Below are 27242 nucleotides of genomic sequence, written 5' to 3'. Positions count from 1 at the left end.
TTCTATGGAAAATATTCACTTTTATTCTGTTTTTCCTAATTGTTCCTCCCTACTGAGAAAAGGGTTGACATTATTCAGGAAAGAGCAAAGTGAATTACAGACTTTCTCATAAAAATAAAATGTAATTTGTCTAATACAGAAACTCTGTGCATGTTGAATCAGCAGCTTTGAGAAGAAGAGGTGAAAGAGGAGAGAAACGAGAGCAGTCCTGGGATTTCACAGTAGCAGATGTCAAACCTTCTTTCATATTTACAACACATGCAATATATTCAGTTTGTTTTGTTCCTTCCCTGTGCTGACTGCACTGGCTACAAGAGACAAATGACAGAGGTAAAGAAGAAGAAGAAGAAAAGAAAGAGGTAGGAATGAAGAAAAGTAGGAAGGGAAGAAGGGGTAGTGGCAGAAAGAAAGAAAGAAAGAGGTAGGAATGAAGAAAAGTAGGAAGGGAAGAAGGGGTAGTGGCAGAAAGGCAAGGGAAAGTAAAGTCCCTGAAACAACAGCGATCACCAGAAGTATTAGGTTGTACCTCTAAAACATCAAAGGCTGCCTCCTCTGTAGGTCACATAGGTAGTAGTTTACCAGCTGCTTAATTAATAGTACAGTCACATAAGGGACAGTAGTGGCAATAAGGGTAAAGGCAGAGGAGAGAGGTGCTAAATAATTCCATATTTCGCCAGGTCGCTGAGCTCCATGTCCCCGAAGGCTTCCCATGGGCAGATCACTGTGATGTCAGTGCCGAGGCCCTCCATGCCGGGGATGTCGTCTCCGAATCTGAATGAAGGAGAACACAAGCTTTGATGAGTACAAACTGAGGGGAGGTGTTTTGATCGAGGAAGTAAAAGCAAGATTAAGATTCTAAAATGTATGTTGCGTTTCTCGACAAACTCACCCCTTCTGGCCTGGTTTGGGCGCCTTGCTCTTGAAGGTGCGCACGGTCCTCTGCTTGAACTTGGGAGGTGCCTTCTTCTCAGCGGGAGTTGCTACATCTGCCATTTTGCTGATTTACTGAAAGAAACAAAGAAAGAAAATATGTGAGTTCCCTTCACAGGTTGCTGCTTCCAAACCCAAGCACAAACATTTGGCATTTCCATGCACTGGAAAACAGTCTTCTTTTGTAATTTGCTCTCTAACCGCTCTGCAATTTTTAAGCAATCACACTGTCTGTTTCTTTATTTGTAGTTTAGTAGTCTTCTAATAATAATATCCCCTTTATAGAGGCATCATCACTGCATATGTGTTCCTCGTTGTGAACGTTTAATGCCCTCGGTTGTATTTTCGACCCTCTGCATCAAGATTGCAATCTGCCCAATCACCAAATTAGAAAAGCTATAACCACTGAAAATAAAATCCACAACCAGTGTTCAAAATTCATCTACATCCAAAAACAAAATAGTGACGAGGCCTTGAGTGACTCCAAAAAAAGAAAATTGCTCGGCAGAAAGAAGTGCTCCTTATGAAGTGTCTCGTTTCAGCTCCACTTCAGAGAAATTTGAAGAAAAAAAGAAGCCAATATTCCACTTGTGTTTCTCTTCTGTCAGGAAACAGTTGCAAAAGCAGAAAAACAATCTGAGGCAATACATGTTGTCAAGCAGCTGAAGTCTTAACTCCCTGCACCAGAGATGACAAAATTGCGGTCTCATCTTACCTTTGATTCACAGTCCCAAAAAGCCTTTTCTGATGCTCTGTGATCAGTCTGTCAGCTTCTCACTTGTGATGCTTCTCTCTCAGTCTGATTTCTCCCATATAAAGTCCTGTGAGCTGCTAATACACTCAGATGTTAAATCTAACGTTCTTTCATGTGCCAACTCTGCCCAGTTCTGTTCAGTGCCAACTCAGCCACAAATAGATGAGATAAGGGCAGAGTGAGATAAATATATACGAGGTGTATTTCAAGTTAGATATGGCTTTCAACGTGCCAGTTGAAGTGAATTATAGAGGTGCCAATCGCTGGCAGCAGTGAGTAGCAGCAATTAGCAGGACTGTGAAATGGAAGCTGAGAAAATGTGCTGATAGATGTCTGTCTGTCACGTGCTGTGGCAATCTATAGCATGAAGATGTTTGTATTTATAGAGAATTTGGAGATTTCATGCTAGAAAAAGCTGTTCATTTGGGTTCTGAGAGAGAGGAATTTGGATTTACTGTATGTAGAGAAAAGGCTGCGAGTGTAAAATGATGTCCTTTTTGTTTTTACTGTGAATCTACAAGAACAGCTTCCCAAACAGGTTGGTGAGAACAGCCCACAGCAACAAAGAGAGTGGAACTGCTGCATGAAAAGGGCCTTGATGAAATAAATTATTAATATGTTTTCTCAGTTATCTAGATTCAGCAGCTCCCCTCCTTTTCTCTTTTTACAACGTAGCTTCCCACACTAATAATACACTCAACAAAAATATACAATTGTATGAATTATAGAGTTTGCACAGTTATTTATATGCAGTAGATGCAGTGCTGTGAAGAAGTATCTGCCCCCTTCCTGATATCTTTTATTGTAGCGTATTCCCCACACTTAAATGCTCTAGATCATCAATCTAATATTTAGAATTATTTATTTATTATTTGACAGAGATAACCCACAAAACACAAAATGGAGTTTTTAAATGATGGTTTATTGAAGACTTATTGAAAACCTATATCACCCTTGTGGAACCTAATAACTGATTGGGTCACCCTGAGCAGCAACAGTTTCAGCTAAATATTTGCAATAGATTGTGATCAGTCTTTTACAGTTCCATGGAGGAATTTTGTCCAACTGTTATCTGCAGTTTTAATTCAGTCACATTTGATGGTTTTTGAGGATCAGCTGCCCTGTAAAGATCTTGTCACAGCATCTCAGTTGGATTCAAGTCCAAACTTTACCTTGGCTACTCCAAAACTTTACCTTTGTTCTTTTTGAGTCACTCAGAGGTGGACTTCCTTGTTTGCTTTGGGTCATTGTCCTGCTGCCTAACCCACTCGCACTTGAGCTTTAGGTCATGAACTGATGGGTGGATGTTATCCAGTCGGATTTTCCGATAGAGAGTAGAATTCATGGCTTCATCAATCAGGACAAGTTGTCCAGGTCATGTGGAAGCAAAGCAGCCCTAAACCATCACTGTACCACCACCATGTTGCTAGTATGATGGTTTTCTTGTGGATTGCAGTGTCAGCTTTATGCCAAATGTAACGGAACCCATGTCTTTCAAAAATTTCCACCGTTGACTTATCAGTCCACAGGATTGTATCTCAAAGGTCTTGGGGCTCATTCAGGTATTGTTTTGTAAATGCCAGATGAGCCCTTATATTATTTTTGGTCAGTAGTGGTTTGAGCCTTGCATCGCTCTCATGGATGCCATTGTTGCCCAGTGTTTTCCTTATTATGAAATCATGTACCCTGACCTCAGCTGAAGGAAATGAGGCCTGCAGTTCTTTTGATGTTCATCTGGGTTCTTTTGTGACCTCCTGGATGAGATGTTTGAGAAACTGTGGTCGACCGGCCACTCCTGAAAGGTTCACCACTTTTCCATGTTTTCTCCTCTTGTGATAACAGCTTCCACTATAGTTCACTGGACTCCCAGAACCTGGGAAATGGTTTTGTTATGCTTTCCAGACTGATAAATGTCAGTGACGTTGTTTTTCATGTGTTCTTGAATGTCTTTGGGACGTAGCATCATGTGCTGCTTTTGGAAAGCCTTTAGCCTACATCACAATTCCAGACAGGTTCTATTCAGTGATGTTAGTTTCATCAAGCCTGCAGTGGTTATACGTGAGTGTGGCTGGTGAAACTGAATCCAAATGCCAAATGAATTTGATCATTTAGTAGATTAGTAGCTAAGGGGGCAGTTACTTTTTCACATCCGGCAACGTGAGGCTGGACAGCATTTTTAAATGAAATCATGATTTTAAAGCTGCATTTTGTGTTGTCTTGGATCTTATATTAAAATTAGTTTGATGATCTGAAACGTTTAAATGTGACAAATATGCAAAAGTAGAAGATTTCTGTAGTTGGGGCAAATATTTTTTCACCGCTCTGTACATGACAGACTTTAAAAGAGAATTTTGACTTTATTACATGAAGTTTCATAGTAACTGCAGCCGTCATGACACTGCCATTATTTTTTCGTGTACAAATACTATTATTAAAATGTTTCATGCCTCTTTATTCACTCAGGTTTAGATGTTCATTGATTACAGGTCGCTTTTGGAAACCAGCAGAAAGTGTACAACGCTAAAATTCAGGACACACGCTCCTTTCATTTGTAAACAAACATGTGCCCTGGCATTGAATGCACAGAGAGCTGGAACATGTGATGTAAGAACAGCGGCACAGTGAACTTCTTTCAGGTGAACATTCACATGGTGGTAATTAAAGAACACTTAACCCTTCAGCTCTTAATCCCTGCGTCACGGCATGGACTGAAGGCAAAGGGCAACAATGAGTTAGTAAGTAGATAAATAAATAAGAGATAATTAATAATCTGAACTGAAGAGTCTAAAGATGGTTAACATTAATGATGCACTCAGTTGTATTGTATAAGTTTTACCCCTAAATCTTCATGTTGTTTATTTATTTTCACAAAGAAAAGCTTCACTTAAAGGCCGCTTTATAGCTTCACCAGAGCTTTCACACAGTCAGACATTTTCTGCTTGGTGGTTATAGAATGACAATGTGGTGTTATAAAAATGCGCCTATCCAGAAAGGAGCTGTCTGTTCTCAGAATCAGGTCCCAAAACATCTAATACTGCTGAGTAAATCCCACCTTGTTGACCTCTGAGATGCTGCCTTATGTAAGGCAGAAAATGTCTTCACATGGCAGCACGTAATCCAGGTCTCAGAGTCCCCTCCTTAAGCTGATAAAGCAAACAGGTAAAAAAGAGGGCGGGGAGTGTTAAAAAAAGTTATGACGGCACTAATGAGCATTGAGCATGTAGGGGATTAGAGGTGGCAGTATATAAGACGACCAGAGACGCAGACCAGCAAGACACCAACTGACCAGAGACACGTCAGCCTGAAGCAAAGCGTGCTGCTACACAAACAGGTAAGATCAAACTCTGACCTTCACTCAGCTGTGACTTCTGGCTAATTTTCCATTCAGTGATATTGATTAAGGGGAGTAGCATAAATAAGTAGGGAAGTGTTGAGGAAGCACAATTTTAGGTGCAAATTCTGAGAATGGCCTACAGATGTCATCCTTGTGCTCTTACTTTTGCAGAACTTTATTTTGAAACCTTTGAATTTAGTGTTTTGTGCACTGTGCAGTCTGCACCCTTGCTTTAAATCATACTTTGCACGTCTCTTCTACATATTTTTTTTTTATTTTCTTCCAATGCAAAGAACTTTTTGAATGTTTTTTGAAAGAAGTGAATGCTACATTATCAATTTCTTTCTTTTTACCTTTTGGAGGCTGTGAACCGCGCTGGCTTTGACATGTCTCTTGTGAAACAACCGAGAGTTTACTGGTGTTTTGTCATTATTGTAACTTACAAAAGAAATTAACAGAAACCTACAGTATATATTTTGTGCTTGAACAGCTTGATTTCATAAAACCTTATTTTGCTTTATATAAGCAAAGTTCAGAGAGGAGAAACAACTTTTAGCTACGGTCATTTTAAATCCATGTGGTGTTCATTTTCAGCTCACCATCTGAATATTACCACATTAGGACGACTTTTACGATTTGTCCAACATCAGTTTCAGGGATGATGTATATGCATGTGTGAAAGCTAGAGCATAAAACCTCCTTCTTCTTCTTAGTATTTTTATCACAGTAAAAACAACAGATGGTAGCTGAAAAATGTAAACGACAGCAATAATAAAAAATATTGGAACTAAATTTAAACAAAAGAAAAAAGAGTGGATTTGCTGCTGTCAACACTTTGCACACGTTTTATTGTTGCTGTGACTTAATTTCTAAAATATATTTTATGTACAATCAGCAGCACCATACTATAAACATGTTTAGTATGAAAAAATAGAAACTAGGGTGTGAAATATAAGAGCTAAATTACTGTGTTCAAAGAAGCCATCAGTGAGCTCATTTCTGGTAAATTCCACAGTGCTGCAGTCAGAAAAGGTCAGATTAAGCAGATTGAAAATGAGTTGTTAGAGACAAAATCTCCTTATGCTTAGGCTTAATTATTTTCACCTCGCTGAATATGTTGACTTCAGTGGAACTGTGGAATTAGGTAATGTCCTGGTCTTAAAATATTCTGTCTGTAACTTGGTCGAGAGTAATCTGAAAAGCCGAGGTGCAAAAATAATCAAAGCCGTTTGTGTAACAGGGTCTTAAGGAGCTGACAGCTTTGGTGTATAACTTGACTTAACCTGAGAGTGTTATGTCATCAGTGCACGGGACAGTAGGGGTTTAGAGGAAGATGAAGAGAAGGAGGAGGAGCAGGAAGGGTCTTAAACTGCAAGATTAACTAACTGACTGCTAATTCTTTTTGGCTCAGAGCATAAAAGATGGCAGACGCAGGGGTTGCAGCTCCCGCCGACAAGAAGGCACCTCCCAAGTTCAAGCAGAGGGCTGCTCGTACCTTCAAGAGCAAGGCCCCTAAACCAGGCCAGAAGGGGTAAGCGGATGGGTTTGAATGCCTCCTGAGCTGGAAACCATTTATTCTTTACATATGCCAACATTTACTTCTTCAACTAAACTACATTTCCAAGTAAAACACTTTTTACTCCACTACTTGTGCCACACAGTTGCAGACACTTTTCAGATTAAAAGATTGAGATTTTTCCTAAAAACCACACTATGATCTCATAAAATAGAAAACAAAACAGACTAGATAAAAATCCAAGAAATGGAAAGAGATTTATAAGGCAGGACTTATTTATTCTTTCCCCATTTTATTTTGTTATTCATTTCATGGCCATCTAAATCTGCCAGACTGGATATAAAACAGTGACATTTACCGACAAAAGAAATATTCTTCTGATAGATTATTGAATCAATATTAACAATTTAACATAGCAGAATAATTAACCAATCACATGGACAGAAATTGTACTTTTGAGCAGGATTTTGAATGCAAAGCTTTTACTTGTAATAGCATGTTTTTATTTAAATATACAGCCTGACTGCTTCTTTTTGTCAGCTTGACAGAAAGTTGAGACATATTTTTGATCACTTTTTCTAGATTCGGAGATGACATCCCCGGCATGGAGGGCCTTGGCACTGACATCACAGTGGTCTGCCCATGGGAAGCCTTCGGGGACATGGAGCTTAGTGACCTGGCGAAATATGGAATTCTCTAGAAACCTCCCTGCACCAGTCTTCCTCCTCCTCCTTTTTCCATCTCACCTTGTTCTCCTTCGCCTCCCCATGTACCTGACCTGATGTCTGTTGTTGAGCTCGGCCCTCATGTGTTTTGGAAATGCTGCTTGTAAATTGGAGCCCAAAGCTGATCCAAAATGTGCTAACAATGGCACATGCAATATTAAAAAAAAGTCATATATTGTAACTTTATTTATGGATGCTTCACTGAAGTGTCCATACTTCACACTGTTACTCCCAATCCCCTGCCTCATGTTTGCACCTATGTTGTGTATTACTGAGAGATCACTGGCATCTCTTATAAGCAAATCTGATCACCGAACCATCGTTCCCCTCTTATGCCTTTTCGACTCTACCTCCCTCCCCTCTTTGGAGCAATTCCTCCTGATGTAAAGCTATTTATTGAATATATATTTTTATTTTTTTGAACTATGGATTTAAGTGTGTCAGTGTAACTCACAGTTAAGGATAACTGTAAATAAATATTTTCCCCAAGAAGTATTGTCTTCTCCCGTCTTTCAAATGCTTCTCTTGTTCAGTCTTTTCATTAAATTGGTCCTGCAGATGGAAATGTCTCAACAACTATTACAGTGAAGTCTATTAAACTGTGCACGCATACACTACCAATAAAAGTTTGGAGTCACCCACGTAATTTGTTGTTTTCCATGAAAGCTCACACTTTTATTCATGTCTAACATAACTGCACAAGGGTTTTCTAATCATCAATTAGGTTTCACCACCATTAGCTAACACAGTGTAGCATTAGAACACAGGAGTGATGGTTGCTGGAAATGTTCCTCTGTACCCCTAAGTAAGGAAACAGAGCTTTTGTAATGTATACCATTAAAAATAAACCGTTTCCAGCTAGAATAATCATTTACCACATGAACAATGTCTCTAAATAATTTAATGCTGTCTTCATTGAAAAAACTCCTTTTATTTCAAAAATAAGGACATTTCTAAGTGACCCCAAACTTATGAATGGTAGTGCACATATCTCTGGTTCCCACAGCATACAGCCTATATTTGGTGATCTTATGATTTCTATGGCACAATCATAAGATTAAATATTTCCACTAAAGCATCTCATACTTATCAATGCCTTGCCACATTATTTTGCATCGATATTTATAGTACTCAGGTCCCTTGAGATCTCGTACCCCCATGAGCTCACCTTGTCCAGTTTTGAATAAATACTTAAGTGTAGCAATAAGAAGAACCATCATGAAAATTAGCAGACTGGTAACAGTTTGACTTTTGGTCGTTTTTGCTGATAGCTTTAGTTTCCTTCATCTCATCCAAATGTCTTACCTAATACCTGCAAAAATGGCTTTCCCATCAGCCTCAGCTGTACTGTTTGTTATATGCAAGATAGCAAATGTTAGAATACTAGCAAAAACAGTCCATCCATTCATTCGTCCATCCTCTTTTATCTATGCCATGTGTTCTCAGGCCAGCGAGTTTTGATCTCATCAGACACCACCTTAGTATGCTCCTTGTGATTTGAAGCTGAGATGTCCGACTCCTCATCCCATCTGAAAGGCTGAGCCCTGCCAACCTGCCGAAGAAACTGATCTCATCCGTCCAGTCCTCATGACCATATTCGAGCACTGGATCATGACCATCGGGTTCATATGTGCTTTTGGACTTAGACCTACAACTGTGAACTTTCTGGGGAGTAATTCAAGGACAGAACCTCAAGGTGGAGCCGGTGTGAGGAGGGTGTCCAACTTAGGAACCCCAGAGTCTACTTTTTGCAGATGATGTGGTTCTGTTGGCTTCATCATGGTGTGTCCTTCAGCTTGTGCTGGGATGTTTTAAAACTCAGTGTAAAGCAGCAGGAATGAGAATCAGCACCGCCAACTCAGAGGCTGTAGTTCTGTCAGAAACCAGTGGATAGCTCCCCTATGTTGAGGGGAGTTGCTGCCCCAAGTGAGGGAATTTCAGGATCTCGTATTTCACGTACAAAAGTGATGGGGAATGACAAAGATGATGAACATGCTAAACAATACTGGTAAGCACTAAGGAAGACTAGTTTCGACCATGTGTGATGAAAAAGACATTGGCTAGAGCAATTACAATTACTCCAGGCTCAGTGTGATTTGATATTTCAGCCGAAGTTAACAGCTGCTGGGTGAACATAGCGACACACATAGCTATTCAAGTGCAAGATTCCTTCTCAGCAGTTTGTGGACAGCAAATCGGAGACAAATTAAGCTCTGACCAGTTGTCATTCAGAATATAGGATCTATCAGCTGAATGATAATGCTGCTTTTATCTGTTACAAATGTACAAGTGGATACCAACATATTCACTGTATCATCTTGAAAGGTGATATTTGGCAGTGTTTTTTAACCATGCGAACATTTCCATAATGAGTTTCTTATGCAAGAGAAGACATTTCACGAGCAAAATCAGCACTCAGTGTCATCACTATCTCAGACTCAGAGCTGCAATGCCATGATAATCATAAATTCAGACTTCTAAGGTTTTATACACAACAAGCATAGTCAGCTTGTTGTGTATAAAACCCCAGTTCCTCAGAATCAGCATCCAGTTCAAACGTGTGGCTGAGATATACCAGCATTGTACCTAGCTATTGTGTAGCACAGAATAACTTCACACTGTTAAAGCAGAGTCAAAGATGAGCTGGTGTGCTTGAGGTGCAAGTGAGCTGTGAAGGGGAGGGGTGGAGAAAGAAATGAGGACTTATTAGATTTGCATATTCTGGAGTTGCATTGAAGATATTCATAGCTTTAAGTGACTATTTTTATGTGAAAAGAAACCTTTCTGATCTTCGCGATCACAAAGGAAATTTAATCAATGGTAAGACAATGTCAGACTTAAAAACTATAACATATCGCATAAATGTTACCAGGGTTAAACTGGGATTTGTAATGTGGGGGGTTGGGGTCTCCGTGGGTTCAGGGTCGCCATGAGTGCACATGCTCGCATGCATGCAACACTGACATTCAAAATCTTTCTACATACAAACACCTAAATTTGAATTCAAAACTATAGATGTGACAGTGAGCCTATGACCGATAAACTTTGACAGACTTCGCATAAAATACAACAGGGTCTGATTTCGAACACCAAAAGAAAACGATGTGAAACCTCCATCACAACAAAACATTTTATATAAAACATTTCATATGGACATTCAATAACAAAAAACATAATGGCAGTCAAGGGGGATACAGACATGACAGAGGGAGAGGACTGTTCATTGAAAAACCATAGCAACTATGAAGAATGACACATAGTTTACTATATACAGTGGCAAGAAAACCATGACAGGAAAATGAAGCTGCCACATGGTATTTGTGCAGCAGCCATTTTGTTTGTCAGCAGGATTTTTTGCCAAACAGCACTGTGCTCTTTGTCGTGTTAACTAGCTTCAGACCGCTAGCTGCCTGTCATTGAGTTTAGTGGTAAAGCAGAACGCAGCTGGGCTCTGCTGCTCAGGAGTCAAATATGAAAAGACACAAGATTCATGCAAAACTATTTTTTTTTTAACTTGACAAGTATCGCTCATGCTGGTTTGTCCATGCCTTCAGTGGCTCCAAAAGTCTATCTTTGTGTGTTTTGTGTAGCACTTTTCAAGTTGGGAACCAGAACATGCTGGGGACTGTTAGCATCTTTGGATGGTGCCTTTTTTTTTTTTTTTTTTTTAAATGTTGTCCAGAGCACATTCTATATTAATATGAGAAAAGAAATGTTAAATGTCAGGAGGAAATCCAACAGCAGCACATTTAATAGAAAAAAAAACATTATTGACCTGCATGTTTTTCCAAATGTGAGAAGTGGAAAACACAAAGGTTGCTTTGAAATTAGACCAAGGGAAGAAAACAAAACTCATTTTACACACAATTTAAGATAACATCCACACTGACATTTTGTTTTTCACCATGTTGGAATATGAACCTGCGTATGTATGAGTGATAATACTTTCTGACGTTTTACTGGAAATCTTCAGACAAACCTGGAGCAAACGCACGGGCCAAGCTGACAGATTTAACCACTGAAATGTAAGGAATCTGCTTTGAAAATAAAAACAAAACTATATATATAAAAAATAAATGACTAAAGAAAGAACACAGTTGGTTTGAACCAAAGTGCTACAGGCTTATGCTCATCCATCCATCCATTCTCTATACACCTCATTCTTGAATGTCTCAGTCGCCTGCAAAATCTGGACGCAAAATGAGAAAAAACAAAAAACAAAAACGGTTGTCGTTTCTGTATATTTTGAATATGATTAAATGTCATGCTAGGCACGTCCTATGATCAACCAAAAACAATTAAAAAAACAAAAAACAGCCTGAGCAGAGTGAAAATTTTAACCAAGAGGACAAAATTTGGTAACTCATATCTCTTTTTGTCACTACTCCGCCACACTCTCAGCTCAAGGGAAAAAAAAAGGAATTTAACTTGCACCTTACTGGAGAAGGAACAACACTTAAAGATATTAAAAAAAAAACTGAACATGAAAGAAAGTAATAAACACAGCTATAGGATTATGATAATAACAATAACAAAGATAATATATTTATACATACGGCAGAAAAATGTGCTTTCTACAAATCTTTGGAACAAAAACAAAAGTCAAAAAAGCCACATTTTGGAAGTATAGAATACAATGGTATAGAATATCCACAATAGTAAGGTGTTTTGCATTTAATATTTACTATCAACTCGCTGACTGAATCTCGCTCTCTTGCTCAGTAATTGCCGCTGGCAGCATCTTGAACACAATTCGCCGACTGAAGTATGTTTCAGGAAGACTCGTTCAATGTCGGACTCTCTAGAAAAGATGGAGCATGAGGGGAAAATCCAAATAATAAATCTCTACGTTAAAAGGATCAAGAAATACTTGAACCCAGGGTTGTTGTGGGTGGAGGATTTACTTTGGATGTCAACTCAACTAAAACATGAAAATGTAGTTTTTTCAGTGTAGTGTAGCACTTCATGTAGTGTTCATTCATGGTTGCACACAAGAGTGTAGTGAAATCCTGTGCATGAGCAGGACAATGGGGAGACTATAGCTATGCCATATAGATGGAAGGTGGAGATTTGTAATATAGATGCTTATTTTCTCATTTTAACCCCAAGGTTCACTGTTGAATCTGCAAACAAAATAATGGTTCAATAAGAATAAGAATGAGAATAATTACAATAATAATAATAATAATAATAATTTGGTAGCTTTTTTTCTCTAAACTAATTTCTTGCATATCATAACAATTTTTAAGTTTAAAGTTTACCATTTCCACATACTAGAAAACTTGAGGTAAGGAACAGCTCTAATAACCCTCCCTCCTTCCGCTTTTGGACGTGATTTCTGTAGCGTTATAAACCGTCACATCATCTCTTCCATCTCGCCATGTTCGGTTTCCCTTCTGCCAGAACACAGTAGGACTGGAAATCCTCTCATTACTATCCGCCCACGTAGAGGAGGAATTATAAAATCCATCAGTGGGTGGTTTTTATCATTTTAGCGACTCGCCATTCTGGTTCAAAATTGTTTTCAGGTGCTCTTTCAGTGCACCGTCTTCCTTTCTTCCTTCCTTCCTACCGCCCCGATGTTTTGTGGACACCTTGATTGCCTGTTTTCTTCTCTTGTTCCTGAAATGCAGAGTGTGTTCAGGGCCACACAGCTCAGTTCTTTCTCTTACAGGGGTGACAGCTGTTTAAATGTCAGTTATCCACATACAGCCTTTGGAAGAACATCTGGGCGCCGTCCCAAATCTTGTGCTGCTGAGTGCCGAGGAAATAAGAAGGGGGAGACTATAATACAGCCGTGCAATAGGGAAGGTGGCCACTTGTAGTCTTAATTTTTTCTTTTTTTTTTTTTTAAATGTAAAGGCCTTCCTTCAGTCTTTAATACAGCATTCCTCTATTTCTGTAGTAGCGTATATAAGAAAACGTGGGACTGCTCTGGGGTGGGATCTGAAATATCTTCATTGTGGTCGACTCCGGCGCTTTAAAACTGGGTGCAGTCCACCTCCACGACAACAGGGGGAGCTCTTCAGAGAAATTCAATGGAAGAGAGGAGCTCCTGGGAAATGTAGTGTCTTTAATAAGGGGCAAATCTACTGTAGCCTCCCTGTACAGCGTGGCCTAACACAACAGCAAAAGAAACACACATTTAGTGAAGAATATCGTCCACTAGTAAAAACTGCATCATATCACGATAAAAATATAATGATCAAAGTTGAAGTATTTGAGAGGATCCTCATTCACTGCAAAATAAAATGATCTTTTCTATTTTCTGCATTGTATAACTACCTGGTTAAGAAATGCTGTGTAGTAATTCATTTAAAGCACGCTAACTTAGTCTTGACACGATGACCCTCTTCAAAGCCACAAGCACCCTTTAATGTCACCTGATATTCTGTACATGGTGCAACATGTCCACAAGAAATTCCCTTCGTGTTATTAAAAGAACACAGTTGACAATTAAAAAGCCTTGTTGTGGTCAAAGGTCCCTGGAGATCTGGGGCCCAGAGCAGTTTATGGGTTTGCCGAGTTTAATAATCACGGTTTGATCTTCATGGTATACAAAAACTAAATGCAGAATAATCTGCAGCTAAAAACGTTTTTCCAAGTGATCTGACCTTATACTCTAAATATTTGAGAATATATTTCCTACATGGACTTACCATGGCTCCAACACCGTAGGCAGCTGGGGCGAGTGCAGCATGGTAGGGGTCTGCCGTGTAACTCGTCCATAGCTATCAGAGATACACACATAAGTTTTAAGAGGTAAAACAATGGCAAATTTATGTGAACACCCCAAACTACCTCATGTTTTTTCCCCTCACCCAATGATCTATGCAAATATCTTATTCTACAATTCTACAATTTCATTTAGCAGACGCTTTTGTCCAAAGCGACGTACAACACAAGCAGAACTCAGACATAAGGAAAAACCTGTAGTAAGTGCAAAAGTGCGATTGGTCAAAGGTGTTGCCATCAAGTTGCAGAAGAATTGCCAACCCCCCCCCCCCCCCCCCATTTTTTTTCTTCATCTTATGTTGTTATTGTTAATTTTTTCTTCTAGGTGCAACTTTTTCAAGCTTCTGGAGGCTCTCACCTGTCACTGTAAGCTGCCGCTGCTGCAGCTGCAGCTGCAGGAGTTGCTACTGGCAGCCGGCTGGGCGTAACGATAAGCTGCATAGCCACCCTGTGAGGAGGCAATGAAGGGGAAAGAAAAAGAAAAGAGCGTGCAATGTAGGAGAAGGGAGATAAAATAAAGGGATGGGTGAGAAGGGAAGGAAAGAAGAGCAAATTCTGATTATTAAGCTTGCCATATTTTCTCTGCAAACTGAAAGCCTAGTGGTGAATCTAAAGGGTTACATTGTGAGAAAAAACTGCTGAGAAGAGAGCGAAAGATTAACAAGCAGACAGTCAGCAAAACTGGCTAATCTGGTGCAGTATAGCATTCACAAGGATGTAGCTCAGGCTCTGGGTGGCTCTCTCACTCCATGACTAAGCTGGAAAAAATGTATTCTACAAATGCTTTTTACCATTTGTGGCACTGAGTGCTTCATCTTTCCCACTGCGACTTAGACATAGAGGGAGAGAGAGCGCAAAGCCATAACTGTGCCCCAACCCCGGTTCCCTACCAACAACACACAGTTAAAGAAAGGGGAAGGGGTGGCAAGATGATTGTGACATTATTTATGTTTGGATGAACGGCTCATGAAACAGACACAAAATCTACAGTGTAAGAAGACAGTCAGCCAGTCGGATTAAAAAAAGGGCAAACACACACTCTCACATGGTCAGCAACCAATCACTGACAGACACAGCATGCTTTCCCGAACTCAGTGTATTAGGTCAAACATCCCTATAAAATATAAATTAAAAGAAACACACACCACCGCATTCTACCCTAAAGAATCAGTCACGACCAAGTCCTGCATTCAGGACCACACAGTTGCTGCTATGGGAGGAAGGCTGGACTGGGAAGGTGGGGAGAGGAGGGAAAGGAGGAAGATAGGAAGGGGAAGGAGATGTAAAGAGGGACGGAGAAAGAGAGAGGGAGAAGAAGTGAGGTAGAATGTTTAGAAAGGAAGATCAAAGATGTAAGGGTGGACAAAGGGGAGAAAAATGAAAAAGGATGAAAGGCAAAAGAAAAATATTCCAAACTACTATAGATAACAGAAGCAATAACTTAGGAAGGAAAGGTGAAGAAAAAAAGTGGGGGTTTACAGAAAGAAAACAAGAAGTAGGTGGGGGAGAAGAAGGGACTGGGAGGGCAGGGGTCAGCCTTGTAAGTATGTCCGCATGCTGACATTGATTCAGTTAGCATGCCACAGGTGAAACAGATAGGGAGATTCCTGGAAGGGGTGTGAATTACAACTGATTGGAGGAATATTCTCACCCTACATCCTCTGACTGCCTGCATACTCAAGCCATGTGTTCTTCTGCTTGTATGGTAAAACATCATGTTGTGTTTTTTCTTATTTCAGGTCATATTGAGTCTGCTTCTTCATAACAGAAATGCATCATGTTACTGAACTACCGTCACTAGCCGCAGGGCACGACGTCTGAGGTGAACTTCATGAGAACAGAATGATCAAATGTCCTGGCTCAAAAAATTAACATTTGCTTTTCATCCAGTTAACCCAAATTTTTAGAGAACTTCACGGATTTTAGAACAAAAATACCTGCAATGATTAAAAGATAAAGCAAAACATTATAAACTGTGTCTGACACTTGAACAACATGATGCAACAATAATCATTTAAAGTTAAAGTATGTATCTAACAACCTAATGAAATGCATTAATACGCTGTGCAGAATTCACATATTTCACTGGGTGTAAAGCATCCACCAGATCTCTGCTGTTTTACTTCCCTACAATGCTGCCTTTAATTTACAAAAAAATGTCTATCCGCCTCACTTGCAAATGTTTCAAATTCTTTCCGACATTAAACTTATTCTTTTCTCCCCTTCCGCACTCCGCCCATGTCAGAATCCAGTGAGTTAGTAGAAGAAGACAGAGAAGGCATTTCAATCTCAGATGGTCAATATGTTAGCAGCACGCAGTCATTGGAGACGAGGAGGATGCACCTGGCTCTCACACAGAGTGTGTAAACCTACCTGGGGCAATCTGCCACTAATGTCCTGAACACTAGTCTACAGAGAGAACAGAAACAGCTATTGTCAACCTGGTCTCACACACACAATTCACGCCACAACACACACAACAGGCAACACACTCATATCACATTGGTACAAACTAACTCCAAATGCACAGAAGAAACCCAAGAGGAGTCTACTTATGAATGAGCGTGTGCTTAAAGTTTGAACTGAGCTGCTGATGGTTCATATTTCTCTGCTGGCTTATTGCATGTTATACATTATTTGTGGAACAATTTACATGCGACCGGACATGGAAAAATGAATGAATGGTTGTAATTTTCAAATAATAATTTAAGTTGTCGAGCAGTGATGAATCAAAGCACTCAAAAGTACACGTCTCTGTGGGTTTGATTTTGTGCTGTTTCACACTTGAAAAACCCACAGCCAAGGGGGAGGGGGGGGGGGCGTAAGGTGACGAGTGAGGCAGTGGAGGAGAGACAGGCATACTTACATAGAGATCAGCTGCACCGTAAAAGCCATCCTGATAGGCCATCACACTGAGAGAGAGACAGACAGGAAAGGAAAATGGAAGGGAAAGGCAGAGAGCGGTGGTGGAAAGTCCAAAAGGACAAAACAAAAAATGGTGTGATGCGCCACCGTGTGGCCCGTTGCAGAAAACAACAAATGGGAGTGACGATTGGAGAGAGAGAGGTGAGAAAATGGTGGCCAAACAGATTGTGAGAGAGAGAAGAGAAAGAAGGGTGAGATTATTACACACCGTGCAACATGCAAGACAAAATACCACCTCTTTGTATAAAACTGCACCAACTTAAGTGATACTTACTGTTACTTTGAAAAAGACAAGAAACACTAATTATTTTGACCTTAATTCATTGAAGTGTCATTTCACTGCCACTTTTGAGGTAAAGGAAATGGTATTTCAGCTCAGCAAACTATCACTGTCAATATCTCAACAAAACTGTATTCAACCACACAGCATGCTTAATCATCAAGTACTGTTTGTAAAAGTGAGGTCATGCTTTTAAGAAGACGGTCCTATACAAGTCAACATTTCATTATTTGAAGCAGTTTAGTGGTGCTTTTTTTAAAGGTGCGTTTCCCAGGGTAGGTAGGGATGGCCGGTTGCGGGACAGCTGCCCTAACTGCACTGTAGACGGGCCGAGCTCGACCCCCGGAGATGAGCCCCTCGAAAGGTTGCAGCAGTGGAGGCAGCTGCTGCTGCTGCCTGGGTACGGAAACCCTGGTACTGAGAGAAACACAGAGATAAGGGGGAACAGTTAGGACAGATTATTTCCAATAATAACACTGGAAATGAGGTTTACAAAACTTGATTCATCTACAGATCATTTGCCCCAAACATTTGTCCTGTAAAAGCCACAAGTCACAAACGCATATGGAGATCAATTTAGATCACTTGTTTTATTCAATCAAAAATCCAAAGATACCCAGTGAACACTCATATATGACAAACAAAGACATTACAAAGTCACATTTAAGAGACAGGACAGGAAAAAACGTTTGCATTCTTGATTGAAAAACTACTATATAACAGTTCTGTACCATTGTCTCCATCAGTCTCAGGTAAAAATAAAGTTAGCATTTGTTGTCTCACCTGTATAGAGCTCAGGACTGTACATGGCGCCCAACCATAGGACTCAACTTCCATCCAGCTATAGTCAACAAAAATTACAACACACATTTAAAGCAACATTTCACATCAAACTCAACTGAAACAGTCTCATATTTTTTGACTTCTCTGGGATCTCTAAGGAAGAGGCTGTATCTAGCTTGTGATGCTCAAATGGCATTTATTCAATATATTGATTTTTAAAGACATGATCAGGTTAATTTAATGTAGTTCAACTGCAATAGCATTAGCTTGAAGCATTTCACATATCATTTCTAGATATATTTGTCACATTGTAATACCAAATCAAAATAGGGAAAAAAGGCTTCAACATGGCGATGGTGTTTTCTGCCACATCTCGCGTGGTCTGACTGTGCAAAATGCATTACATACGGTAAGTGCTGCGAGCCCTCTCCATTAGAGTACGGTGTTGTCATCTTCTTGTTTGTCATCACTCTGGCTGTGGCATTATTAACCTAGACACAAAGAAAGCGGTCAGAGGGCAAATTTTACTCTGCTTAATAGATACACAAGTAGTGAGCAATTATCCAAATGTTGCATAATATAAAACATAACAGTTTAGGTTTGATTCTGTATTAAACTAAAGTAAAATATGTAACAGACAAAGGAGATACTCTTCACATGATGACTGGAGCTTTTACTTTAAACTGGTGCTTTGAGCGCCATTACACTTGAGAAACCATTTTCTAACTTATGACGGAGGTTAATTCTGTTGATGAGCAGCGATGGTAATTTGATGCATGCGCTTCTTTTGAAGGAGAAAGACATTGAAAACAAGGATCCTGGTGAGTAGTCATGCGCAGTTTTGCACACAAACAATGCACCATTGGCACACAGAACAAGAAAACAACAAATATTTCAGAATAAGCTTCAAAAAGAAATCGAAGACCATTATATTGCTACCTTAAAAAAAGGAAGGGAAAAAGAAGGTGATTAAGCGGCAGATTCATCAGTTGAACACAATGCAAAAAACATCAATCGAAGAGTTCATACACAAATTACACACAGCCATCAGGGAGCATCACATCACCAGAGGTGAGCAAAACTAGCCCATCAGCAAGCATCAGATGCCGCAAGAGCCAATCAAATAAGGTTGGCAGCCCTCCCAATCAAATACCATCATACAGAAAAAGGAGGAAGAGCAGGGAGAGAGACAACAGAGAAAGACGGAAACATAGAGGGATGCAGAAGGAGGAGGAGCCAGTCCACATGAAAAGACAGAAAAACACACATGAGTGAAGAAAAGAGAGACAAAGAGAGTGAACAATCATCAAATTGGGCAGTTCTTCTAATGACAACAAACAATAAGATGCGATACGGCACATACAACATACATCTGACCCGTTTGCCCTACGTTTGGTCTAACCGTAACATGAGCAATGATGGAGAAATGATGAATGGAGCAAGAACAAATACAGAGAGAGAAGAGCCTAGATAAAGACAGAGGATGGGGGATGCAAATATCATTACTCAAAAAAAAAAAAAATCAAAACACAAAAAAAAAATCAAATCAAACCATGGCTGTGAACACTGCCAGGCATTTCAGATCATGGTCACCACCAGAAACACCTCGAAGCACACACCACCAACACAACCATTCCAGACCCAAGTGATCAAAAAGTAAAACAAGGACACCTCTTTACAGAAATCAGAACAAAGAGAAAAGCTGTCACTGGTAGAAATGTAGAAGCTTGCTACAATTACTTCACGACAGCTTTTTCTTTCTTAATTGTCTAAAGCTCTAATTGGTACATGTGGCATACAGCATAAGAGAGCAAGTTTGCTTTAAATTACAAGATGCTTGCATCCCTTTGGGACACACACTAGTCATCCACATATATAGCTGTAATTGGAATGTTGAGTCTGCACAGCCGTACCTCTCACTGTCTGCAATCTACAAATTGATACAGAAAGTGGTAATCCAAGCACTACAGCACGCCATGATATACAGACAACTATTATCCCCTCTCCAGTAAAGCTAACATAGCACTCATGCTTCAGCATGCTGTCCCACTAAGGTGCAAAAATGCAGCTATTGGCTGACACATGACACAGAGAGATGACATAGTACTATATGACGTCATACAGATGACGAGAAAGAGAGTAAACCATGCAGGATACAGCTCTGGAATTAAATGCTGAATGCAGTTAGAGAGGTGATTGAATGAATGCATAAGAAGTGGTAGTCATAGTTGTTGCACTTGCAGATAGATGCAGTACATTCAGTTATTACAAGTGGCCTTTATAATGCCATGCGGTCAATGGCTAATCTCGTAATCGTTTCATTCACCACCTCCCCAATCAATCACAGGATTAGCCAATCAGGTTTTTTTTTGTCAATCAACCAAATCAATCAAGCTCCCTTCAGCAAAAGGAGTCCTTCATTTGGGTGTTGGGTGCATTTTTATCTCAATTGGACGGATGGGGTGGGGGGAGGGGTCATTCAAAGATGATGCATGTGTACCACTTACCGTTGCCAGGGAAACGGCGTGAGGACACGCGAGCAGTTACCGTGGAGACTGACAACAACAACAACATACAAAAATCATCAGGGAAATAGAGAAATATATGTAGAAAGAAATGATGAACCAAAAAAAGGAGAAAAAAAAAGAAAAACATAAACAAACGAGGTAATGAAAGCAGCCCCCACCCTGTGGTAGAGAGGAAGTGATGTAACAGGTCACGTGTCAACAGTCAGCTACAGGTATCAGCCATGTCACAACAATCTAGCCTCAAAAAACCCACTACAAACACAGATCATAAGGGTTTGTAAAGGAGCAAACAAAACGGGAAATAGAAATATAGAAATTAAAAATCTAATTCAGGAGGAAACTCAATACGATATTATTGCCCAGATTATATTCAAAGAACTGACAAAATAATCACTCAAAATCAAACTTAATCCCATTCTCCACTATTAGGCTACCTGACGACATCCCAGGACAGGGTCATGGACAGAGATATGGGGGAGGAGGATGGACAGCAGAGATGCAGGTGCATATGGGGACACAAACTGGGAGAGACAGACAGACAGACTGGCCTGGTGAAAAAGAGTTAAGAGAGATGGAGGAGAACCAATAAAAAACAAACAGTTCCAAAAGAAAAAACAGGAAAGGAGAGGGAACGACAGCTATCTATTGCATTCTCTTCACTTGTTCATTCTTTCTCCGCCCTCCATCTTTTTTAATTCTGCACAACCCACACACACAGAGACAGAGAAGAAGAGTGCAGGACATTCAAGATCATGCAGAAGAGCTTTAGTAGCAAGTAGAAATAAAAAAAGAAAAGCGTGATTTTAAACTCAAGAGCCAGAGCAAATGGCAAAAGCATGGTGTATTTGATCTCCCAAGGCCATTTGCAACTGAAATCCGAGCTCATGCTGACAAATTAAAAAATAAAAATAAAGATGTTCACAACAAATGCACTTCCATGAGATCTGGTGTTCTTTTTCAGGAGAGGTGGATGCAAAGAGTGTGTGTGTGTAAACAATGCATGTTTCTTGTATTTGTACCATCCATCTTGCATGTCTGAAATTACTTTTTTTTTTTTTTGGGTTCAAGTATCAAAAATGACACCACACTTCTCACAGCAGTCTCATTCCCAAAAACTGCCCCCTGAAAATGCCCCGACATGCATCAATCTCTGAACACATCAAAACATAAAATCTGCGACCCAGAAGCAGCCGCATAATGTTTAGTGAAAGAGTGGAAAACTCCTTGACAACATCTGACCTTATGCTCCAACCATGCAAACATACAGTAGCCTCTCAGACATCAGCAAGCACTTTTTTTTCCCCCAGAGGAAAATAACTGAGAGGCTTTTAACTGCCCTTCCAGTCGTAAAAAACACAACCATAAACCAAAACAGCCACTCATCGTGATCATGGAAGAAGTGATGACGGTGATGATGGAAAAGGTGCGGGAAAACAGAAAGAAAACTTTAAAAATGATCCTACATGCTGTAACAGAAGCAGATATCGTCGGCAAACCGTGTCGTAGTGACGTCTCACCAGCCATGCCTGTTGTGTAGCCACTCCACCCGCATGCTTTGCAAACCACACAGCGTTTTAAGATCAAGGTGCAATGGACAGCCCACAACATCAACAAGAACATCCCACGACAGCATGAACATCGACGGGGAAGTGCCGTCAAAAGAGGACGTCCGTGCGTGCGGCACCACTGCACCATGCTATAGTGAAGCTAGAGGGGGGTTAGAGTTGAACACAGAACAGCCATCCGGAAAAAAAAACCTTCTCTGGGGCAAGTACGGCCAGAATAAAAGTCATTCTCATCGTCGAATATGGAGGGGAAACAGAGGAGAAAATGGTCATGCTTCAAAGAAAAAAGGGGGACGAGGGTGGTGAGTTACCTCAATTTACGTCCTTCCACCAGCGTACCGTGAAGCTTCTCTCGGGGCTCGTTCTGCATCTGCACTCGACTCAAATGTGACAAAACCGAAGCCCCTGCAAAGAGTGCAGAGGGGAAATGGGAAAAGGAAAAGTCGGAAAATACCAGTTAAGCTTTAGCCGAGCCTATTTTTCAAAACCAATTTTCGATTTTTTGATACCGATATTTTTGCTGTCCTACCTTGGAACCCCTCTCGTTGAAAATGATCTCAACATCGAGGATTTTGCCAAATTGCTGCAACAACAAACAACAAAAAAATAGAAAGAAAAAGAGGAGGAGAGTTGAAAGAGCTGAGCGTGTAAAGTCACATGCTGCATCTCACCACAGGGTGTCAGCACTCAGCAAAGATGATGAGCTGGCACTGGAGCCAGCTCCGGGAGTCTGCTCTTCTACAATATCTTTCTTGCCTCTGCTCTTTTCGCTGCACCTGCATTTTGGGAGACGTTCCTCTTACAAAACAGCCAGGCACAAGGCCAGATATTACACCTCAGTCTACATAACAGGCCGAAATTTCAAAATAATCAGTTTGGATTTTTAGTCAAACAGGACAACTGATTCCTTTTAGCCGAGACAGATACGACAGAGAATTTTTCTATTAAAACAACACTTGAGGATCTTAAGCAATCCACCGACAACGAAAAGAAATCTGAGGTCGGGCTGCTGACGTCACCACATGGGTTATTTTTACTGCCATTTAATCTGAAGCTAGAATTGTTGATGCACAATGAAAAAGAGGAATATTTTGCTCTACATACCCCAAACATCTGCCCGTAGGTCTGGGTCTCGGAAGCGGAAGGGGATGTTGGACACGTGAAGGCGTTTGGGGGTCCCCTTGGCGTCTGGGTCGTCCCCGGACGCTCCCCCCACCCCCTCCTCTCCCGAGCCAACCCCAGACTGGCCGTCAATCTGGGAGGATCCATCTGACTGCTGGGACAGACGGACGCAGAGGACAAGAACGAAACACAGAGGAAGAAAACAAAGAGGTCTTGTTATGGTTGTGCGAAGACAATATCAAGTCCGCCATTGAGATTGATGGATTCACTGCCATCTGTCAGAGATTTGGATTTCTCACACCAAGGCGTGTCATTTTCATTACGGACTAATTAGATGTTTTGTTATCCTGATAAATCGATTAAATCAGCTTTGATAGATGATGTCTAGAAACTGTGAAAAATATCCACACTTCTCTCAGAGCTGAAGGTTTTCAAAGCACTCGTTTTGCTTTACCAAACAGTCCAAAACATCACATGTAACTCACAAATTTAAAAAAGATAATTAAAATATAATACATATATTTAAAAAAAGCTTTGCTTTTTCCTTGACCAGGTACTAAAACGATGAATGGATTGTCAAAACAGCTTTAAGGCTTTCTGCTGATCGACATGCTGACAGTAGACTGCAGCTATAAGCCACCGTTTTACTGTGTATTCCCCTTCTGCTATTTGCATGACACCATTTTTGGAATCAGATTCGCTTACGGGAAACAATAATAACAGTGTCTGAGTAGCAACTTGCATTAGCAATAACAAGTTTTGATGAGGGCACTATTTTAATGACAGTACTCGTCTCTTTATGTGCAAATGTTGCGCCAAAAACAAGTTCCTCCTGCTACGATTTTGCAGAAACATCATATTTACATTCTGAGCTTAGTGCTGTCCAAGACCAACGTGATTTAACAAAAAAAGTCAGAGCATTTCCTCCCATATAGCAGAATAACAATGAGGTGCAGTCAGATCATTCTACAGAACCGGCACAGCTCTGTGGGGAGACGTCTGGCTACGTTAGACTAGTTCAATTCAATTTTGTTTATACAGCAAATTTTTCAATTACAGTCAAATTGTCTCAAGATGCTTTACAGAACCCATATGCCTGATCATTCATTAGTGTTTTCAGCTTCGTATCTCTGGATTAACTTTGGTTATATTCAGCAACTGGAGGCAATATTGTGTAATAACTGAGCATGACTGCGCTGATCAATCCTGGATTTCAGGCTGCAGGAGTAAATAATATTCCTGGTATTTAACTGCGCTGGGTTAGCAGAGAAAGATTCCAATCTTGCACACTTTGTCTATGAACTCTAGTGGTGACTTATGGGATTAGTTGAGAAGCTGTAGTAAAATTATACTAAAAATATGCAGCTTTCTTCTTTTCTTTCTCAGCTTTAAATCATTTTAGTTTTTAATCATTTCGGGTATCTGGCAGACCTGAGATTTTTATATACCATCATTAAGCTAAAAAAAAAAGGAAAATTTTTAACATTTGAATCTGAATGATGAGATCCAATGATTCAACAGATTTTCAGAATCTGGAATAAATGAGCATGCATAGTATTTTTGGTACTGTGACAAAACATTATGCTCAATATTATCAAAGCTTTTATTCATATCCTTCTGTTCCAGAACTTACCAGAGATTTACAGATTATGTTGTGTTGTTGTTAGCACAGACATTGATGTTATTAAGGAATAGATTTAGGAAATTCTATGCTTTTTTTAACCAAGAGCTGGAGGACAAATCTTTCATATCTGTTTCAGAACTAGAAAACAACAAATTGTGGGTTTACAGCAACTTGCACACTGGACTATTTTATGCCTCTGCCAGAGATCGTAGCTTTGTTGGATTTGGAAGTTGTATACCTTTAGGCAAGACTTGGTATCAAAAAGTTTTCTGGTGGGAAGTTTAAAAACAAAGCTAAAAGAGAGTGAGTACCTGGAATTCACTTTTCCAAGGGACCAGATGTACAACTACGAATGAATGCACCGCTGCTCTATAGGTGCTGACATTTAAAATAAGTTAATAATGTGACAGGGTTATGTTCACAAATTATCTCTGCTGTCTCCAATTTTATAATTTGAGCTTGAATATGCAGCTTGCAGCCTAAATGTGGACAAAAGATCCTAATGAGCTCTACACGGGTATACAGATGCAACTTTGGGAAGAAAAGGACAGTGGTATCAAACCTGTAACTGGTCAGTAGACTCATAATTTCTATCCAGAATCAGTATGGTGCACCACTGCTGTCATTGTTCACATATCAATCTAACAACGTTGCTCGTGCAGCCCTCTCAGGCCCGATGCGTTCCGGCACTCACTTGGGCACTGAGGCTGTTGCGGCGTTGGCTGCGTTGTTCCCTGCTCCGCCGGCTTCCACGGGGCCCTGAACGGCCCCCTGCTGCGTACAGGCTGCCCCCGTAATCCAGGGCCAGGCCGTTCTGGGGGGCGGTGGTGGAGGAGGTGGGAACGCAGAGAAAAGGTGGGGGCACGAGTCCCTCCTGACCGCCAGCACTATCCTGAGAGCCCTGTTGGAAAGATGGCGAGAGAGAAGAGAGAGAGAGAGAGTGAGGAGGGAGCGAAGACTAAAGTAGTCGGCTGGCGAAATTCCCACAGTATCTTTACAGAGAGCAATCACCCAACCAACACAGCAACGACTTTCCCAAGAGCTTCAAGTGTGAAAGTCATACAGGCAATGGATATTATGTTTCCATTCCCCGTGTATATGTGTGTAAAAGCGTGCATGTATCTGCACCCCCCGTCCATTAAATATTCACTGCAGGCACATCTATTATTGAGGGTCAGATGCCTCCATGCTCAGTGTGTTGTACAATGATGAGTGTCTAATGCCTTCACACACACTCACAACGCCTCCGCACACAACCACCTTTGACACGCGAACACCCACCAACACCTAACGCTCACACAAAGAACCAACTGTTAGAGAGGAAGCCTGCCCAGTATTTCGCTATTACCCCTCAGAAGATCCTTGCTTAAGTTGCCGCACTCGCAGGAGAACAATGCAGGCGTCCGACATGGTGAGACGCACAAGCATACACAGGCGGCTATAACACAACACACACACACACACATTCCTTGCTGCTGGCAGTGGGGCATGGATACCCTAAATGGTAATAGCTGGAGAGCGAAGGAAGGCTGGCATGGATGTGGAGAGAAAAGGGGGGAGGGATGGACAATAAAAGGTGATGAACTGATAGAAGAGGCATGGCCTGTCCCCAACCCATAGCTGCGAAAGATAAGCCCAACATCACTGTCTTTCATATCTATTTATAATGCTAAATACTGCACTGGGTGGTAAATAAACTACACATTTTTTTTAAAGGTGTGCAGGATGCATCCATTGGGGACCATGAATGCATGAAATTTGTTGAGATATTTCAGTCTGCACCAGCATGATGGAGCAAGTGACCATTAGTGTCAACTCGTCATTATTCATGTTAGCGGGTAGGCTAATAAAAAAATACAAAATATCAGTCCTCAGTCACTAAAAGAATAATAATTCCTGAGTTTATTCCATCATTTACCCTGGCTGTTACACACTCCACTAACCTTTATCGAGTCAGAGAGGCGCGTCTCGCATTAAGAACCAAAGACCCAGAAAACTGAATCACATAAACAATCGATATAAATCATCAAACCCAGCCAAAATAGAAATTCACATCATAAAAATATAAAAACACTACAAATCTTAGAAATACACACTAGCACCCACTGTTTAACCTTTAGTTGAGCCTATTCTTCTGTTTCTCTGTCTGCTTGAACCTTTTTGTTCCTCTCCTCTATGACTAATCATTATCATCATTACCATATTCACTATTGTTATTAGTAGTAGTAGTATTAATAGAAGTAACGTGGCCGCTGTAGAAGCAGACAGTAATGATAATAATTAATTTGCAAAGGTAATATTGGGTGTCTTTTTTCTTCCCACCACCAAAATTATATCACATCTAAAAAGACTCCACTGAGCTTACAAGACATCTGCTTGGCTACATTCACTTCAAGTGTGTGTGTGTGAGTGAGTGACAGG

The 27242-nt window shown here is 40.5% G+C and overlaps 2 protein-coding genes and 1 pseudogene across 2 annotated transcripts; 1 reads left to right on the top strand and 2 right to left on the bottom strand.

The window, feature by feature from the left end:
* On the bottom strand, positions 1–1962 carry LOC110965330 (retinal cone rhodopsin-sensitive cGMP 3',5'-cyclic phosphodiesterase subunit gamma-like). The gene is made up of 3 exons (XM_022214328.2): positions 1646–1962; positions 890–1005; positions 1–771 (listed from the first exon to the last, which is right to left on the bottom strand). Exons 2-3 carry the CDS (start codon positions 991–993, stop codon positions 654–656), a joined length of 222 nt encoding a protein of 73 aa, XP_022070020.1. The 5' UTR covers positions 994–1005; positions 1646–1962; the 3' UTR covers positions 1–653.
* A 2936-nt stretch (positions 1963–4898) lies between these two features.
* LOC110965337 (retinal cone rhodopsin-sensitive cGMP 3',5'-cyclic phosphodiesterase subunit gamma-like) lies at positions 4899–7493 on the top strand. Its single transcript, XM_022214340.2, has 3 exons — positions 4899–5015; positions 6430–6549; positions 7117–7493. The coding sequence occupies exons 2-3, from the start codon at positions 6440–6442 to the stop codon at positions 7232–7234; spliced, it is 228 nt and encodes a 75-aa protein (XP_022070032.1). The 5' UTR covers positions 4899–5015; positions 6430–6439; the 3' UTR covers positions 7235–7493.
* A 2878-nt stretch (positions 7494–10371) lies between these two features.
* The window catches only part of LOC110965336 (RNA binding protein fox-1 homolog 2-like), a 35610-nt pseudogene continuing 18739 nt past the window's right edge, over positions 10372–27242 (bottom strand).

This window comes from Acanthochromis polyacanthus, chromosome 3 (assembly GCF_021347895.1).
Source record: "Acanthochromis polyacanthus isolate Apoly-LR-REF ecotype Palm Island chromosome 3, KAUST_Apoly_ChrSc, whole genome shotgun sequence".
In the NCBI taxonomy this organism is placed as follows: domain Eukaryota; kingdom Metazoa; phylum Chordata; class Actinopteri; family Pomacentridae; genus Acanthochromis; species Acanthochromis polyacanthus.
The sequence above is the reverse complement of the archived record's forward strand: the minus strand, read 5'-3'. Positions and strand labels throughout refer to the sequence as shown.

Excerpts from the sequence above, each read along its gene's own strand:
- LOC110965337 (XM_022214340.2), top strand. The coding sequence starts at position 6,440 with ATGGCAGACGCAGGGGTTGCAGCTCCCGCCGACAAGAAGGCACCTCCC. Across the intron at positions 6,550-7,116 it reads CCTAAACCAGGCCAGAAGGG|ATTCGGAGATGACATCCCCG; the intron begins GTAAGCGGATGG and ends CACTTTTTCTAG.
- LOC110965330 (XM_022214328.2), bottom strand. The coding sequence starts at position 993 with ATGGCAGATGTAGCAACTCCCGCTGAGAAGAAGGCACCTCCCAAGTTC. Across the intron at positions 772-889 it reads CCCAAACCAGGCCAGAAGGG|ATTCGGAGACGACATCCCCG; the intron begins GTGAGTTTGTCG and ends TCCTTCATTCAG.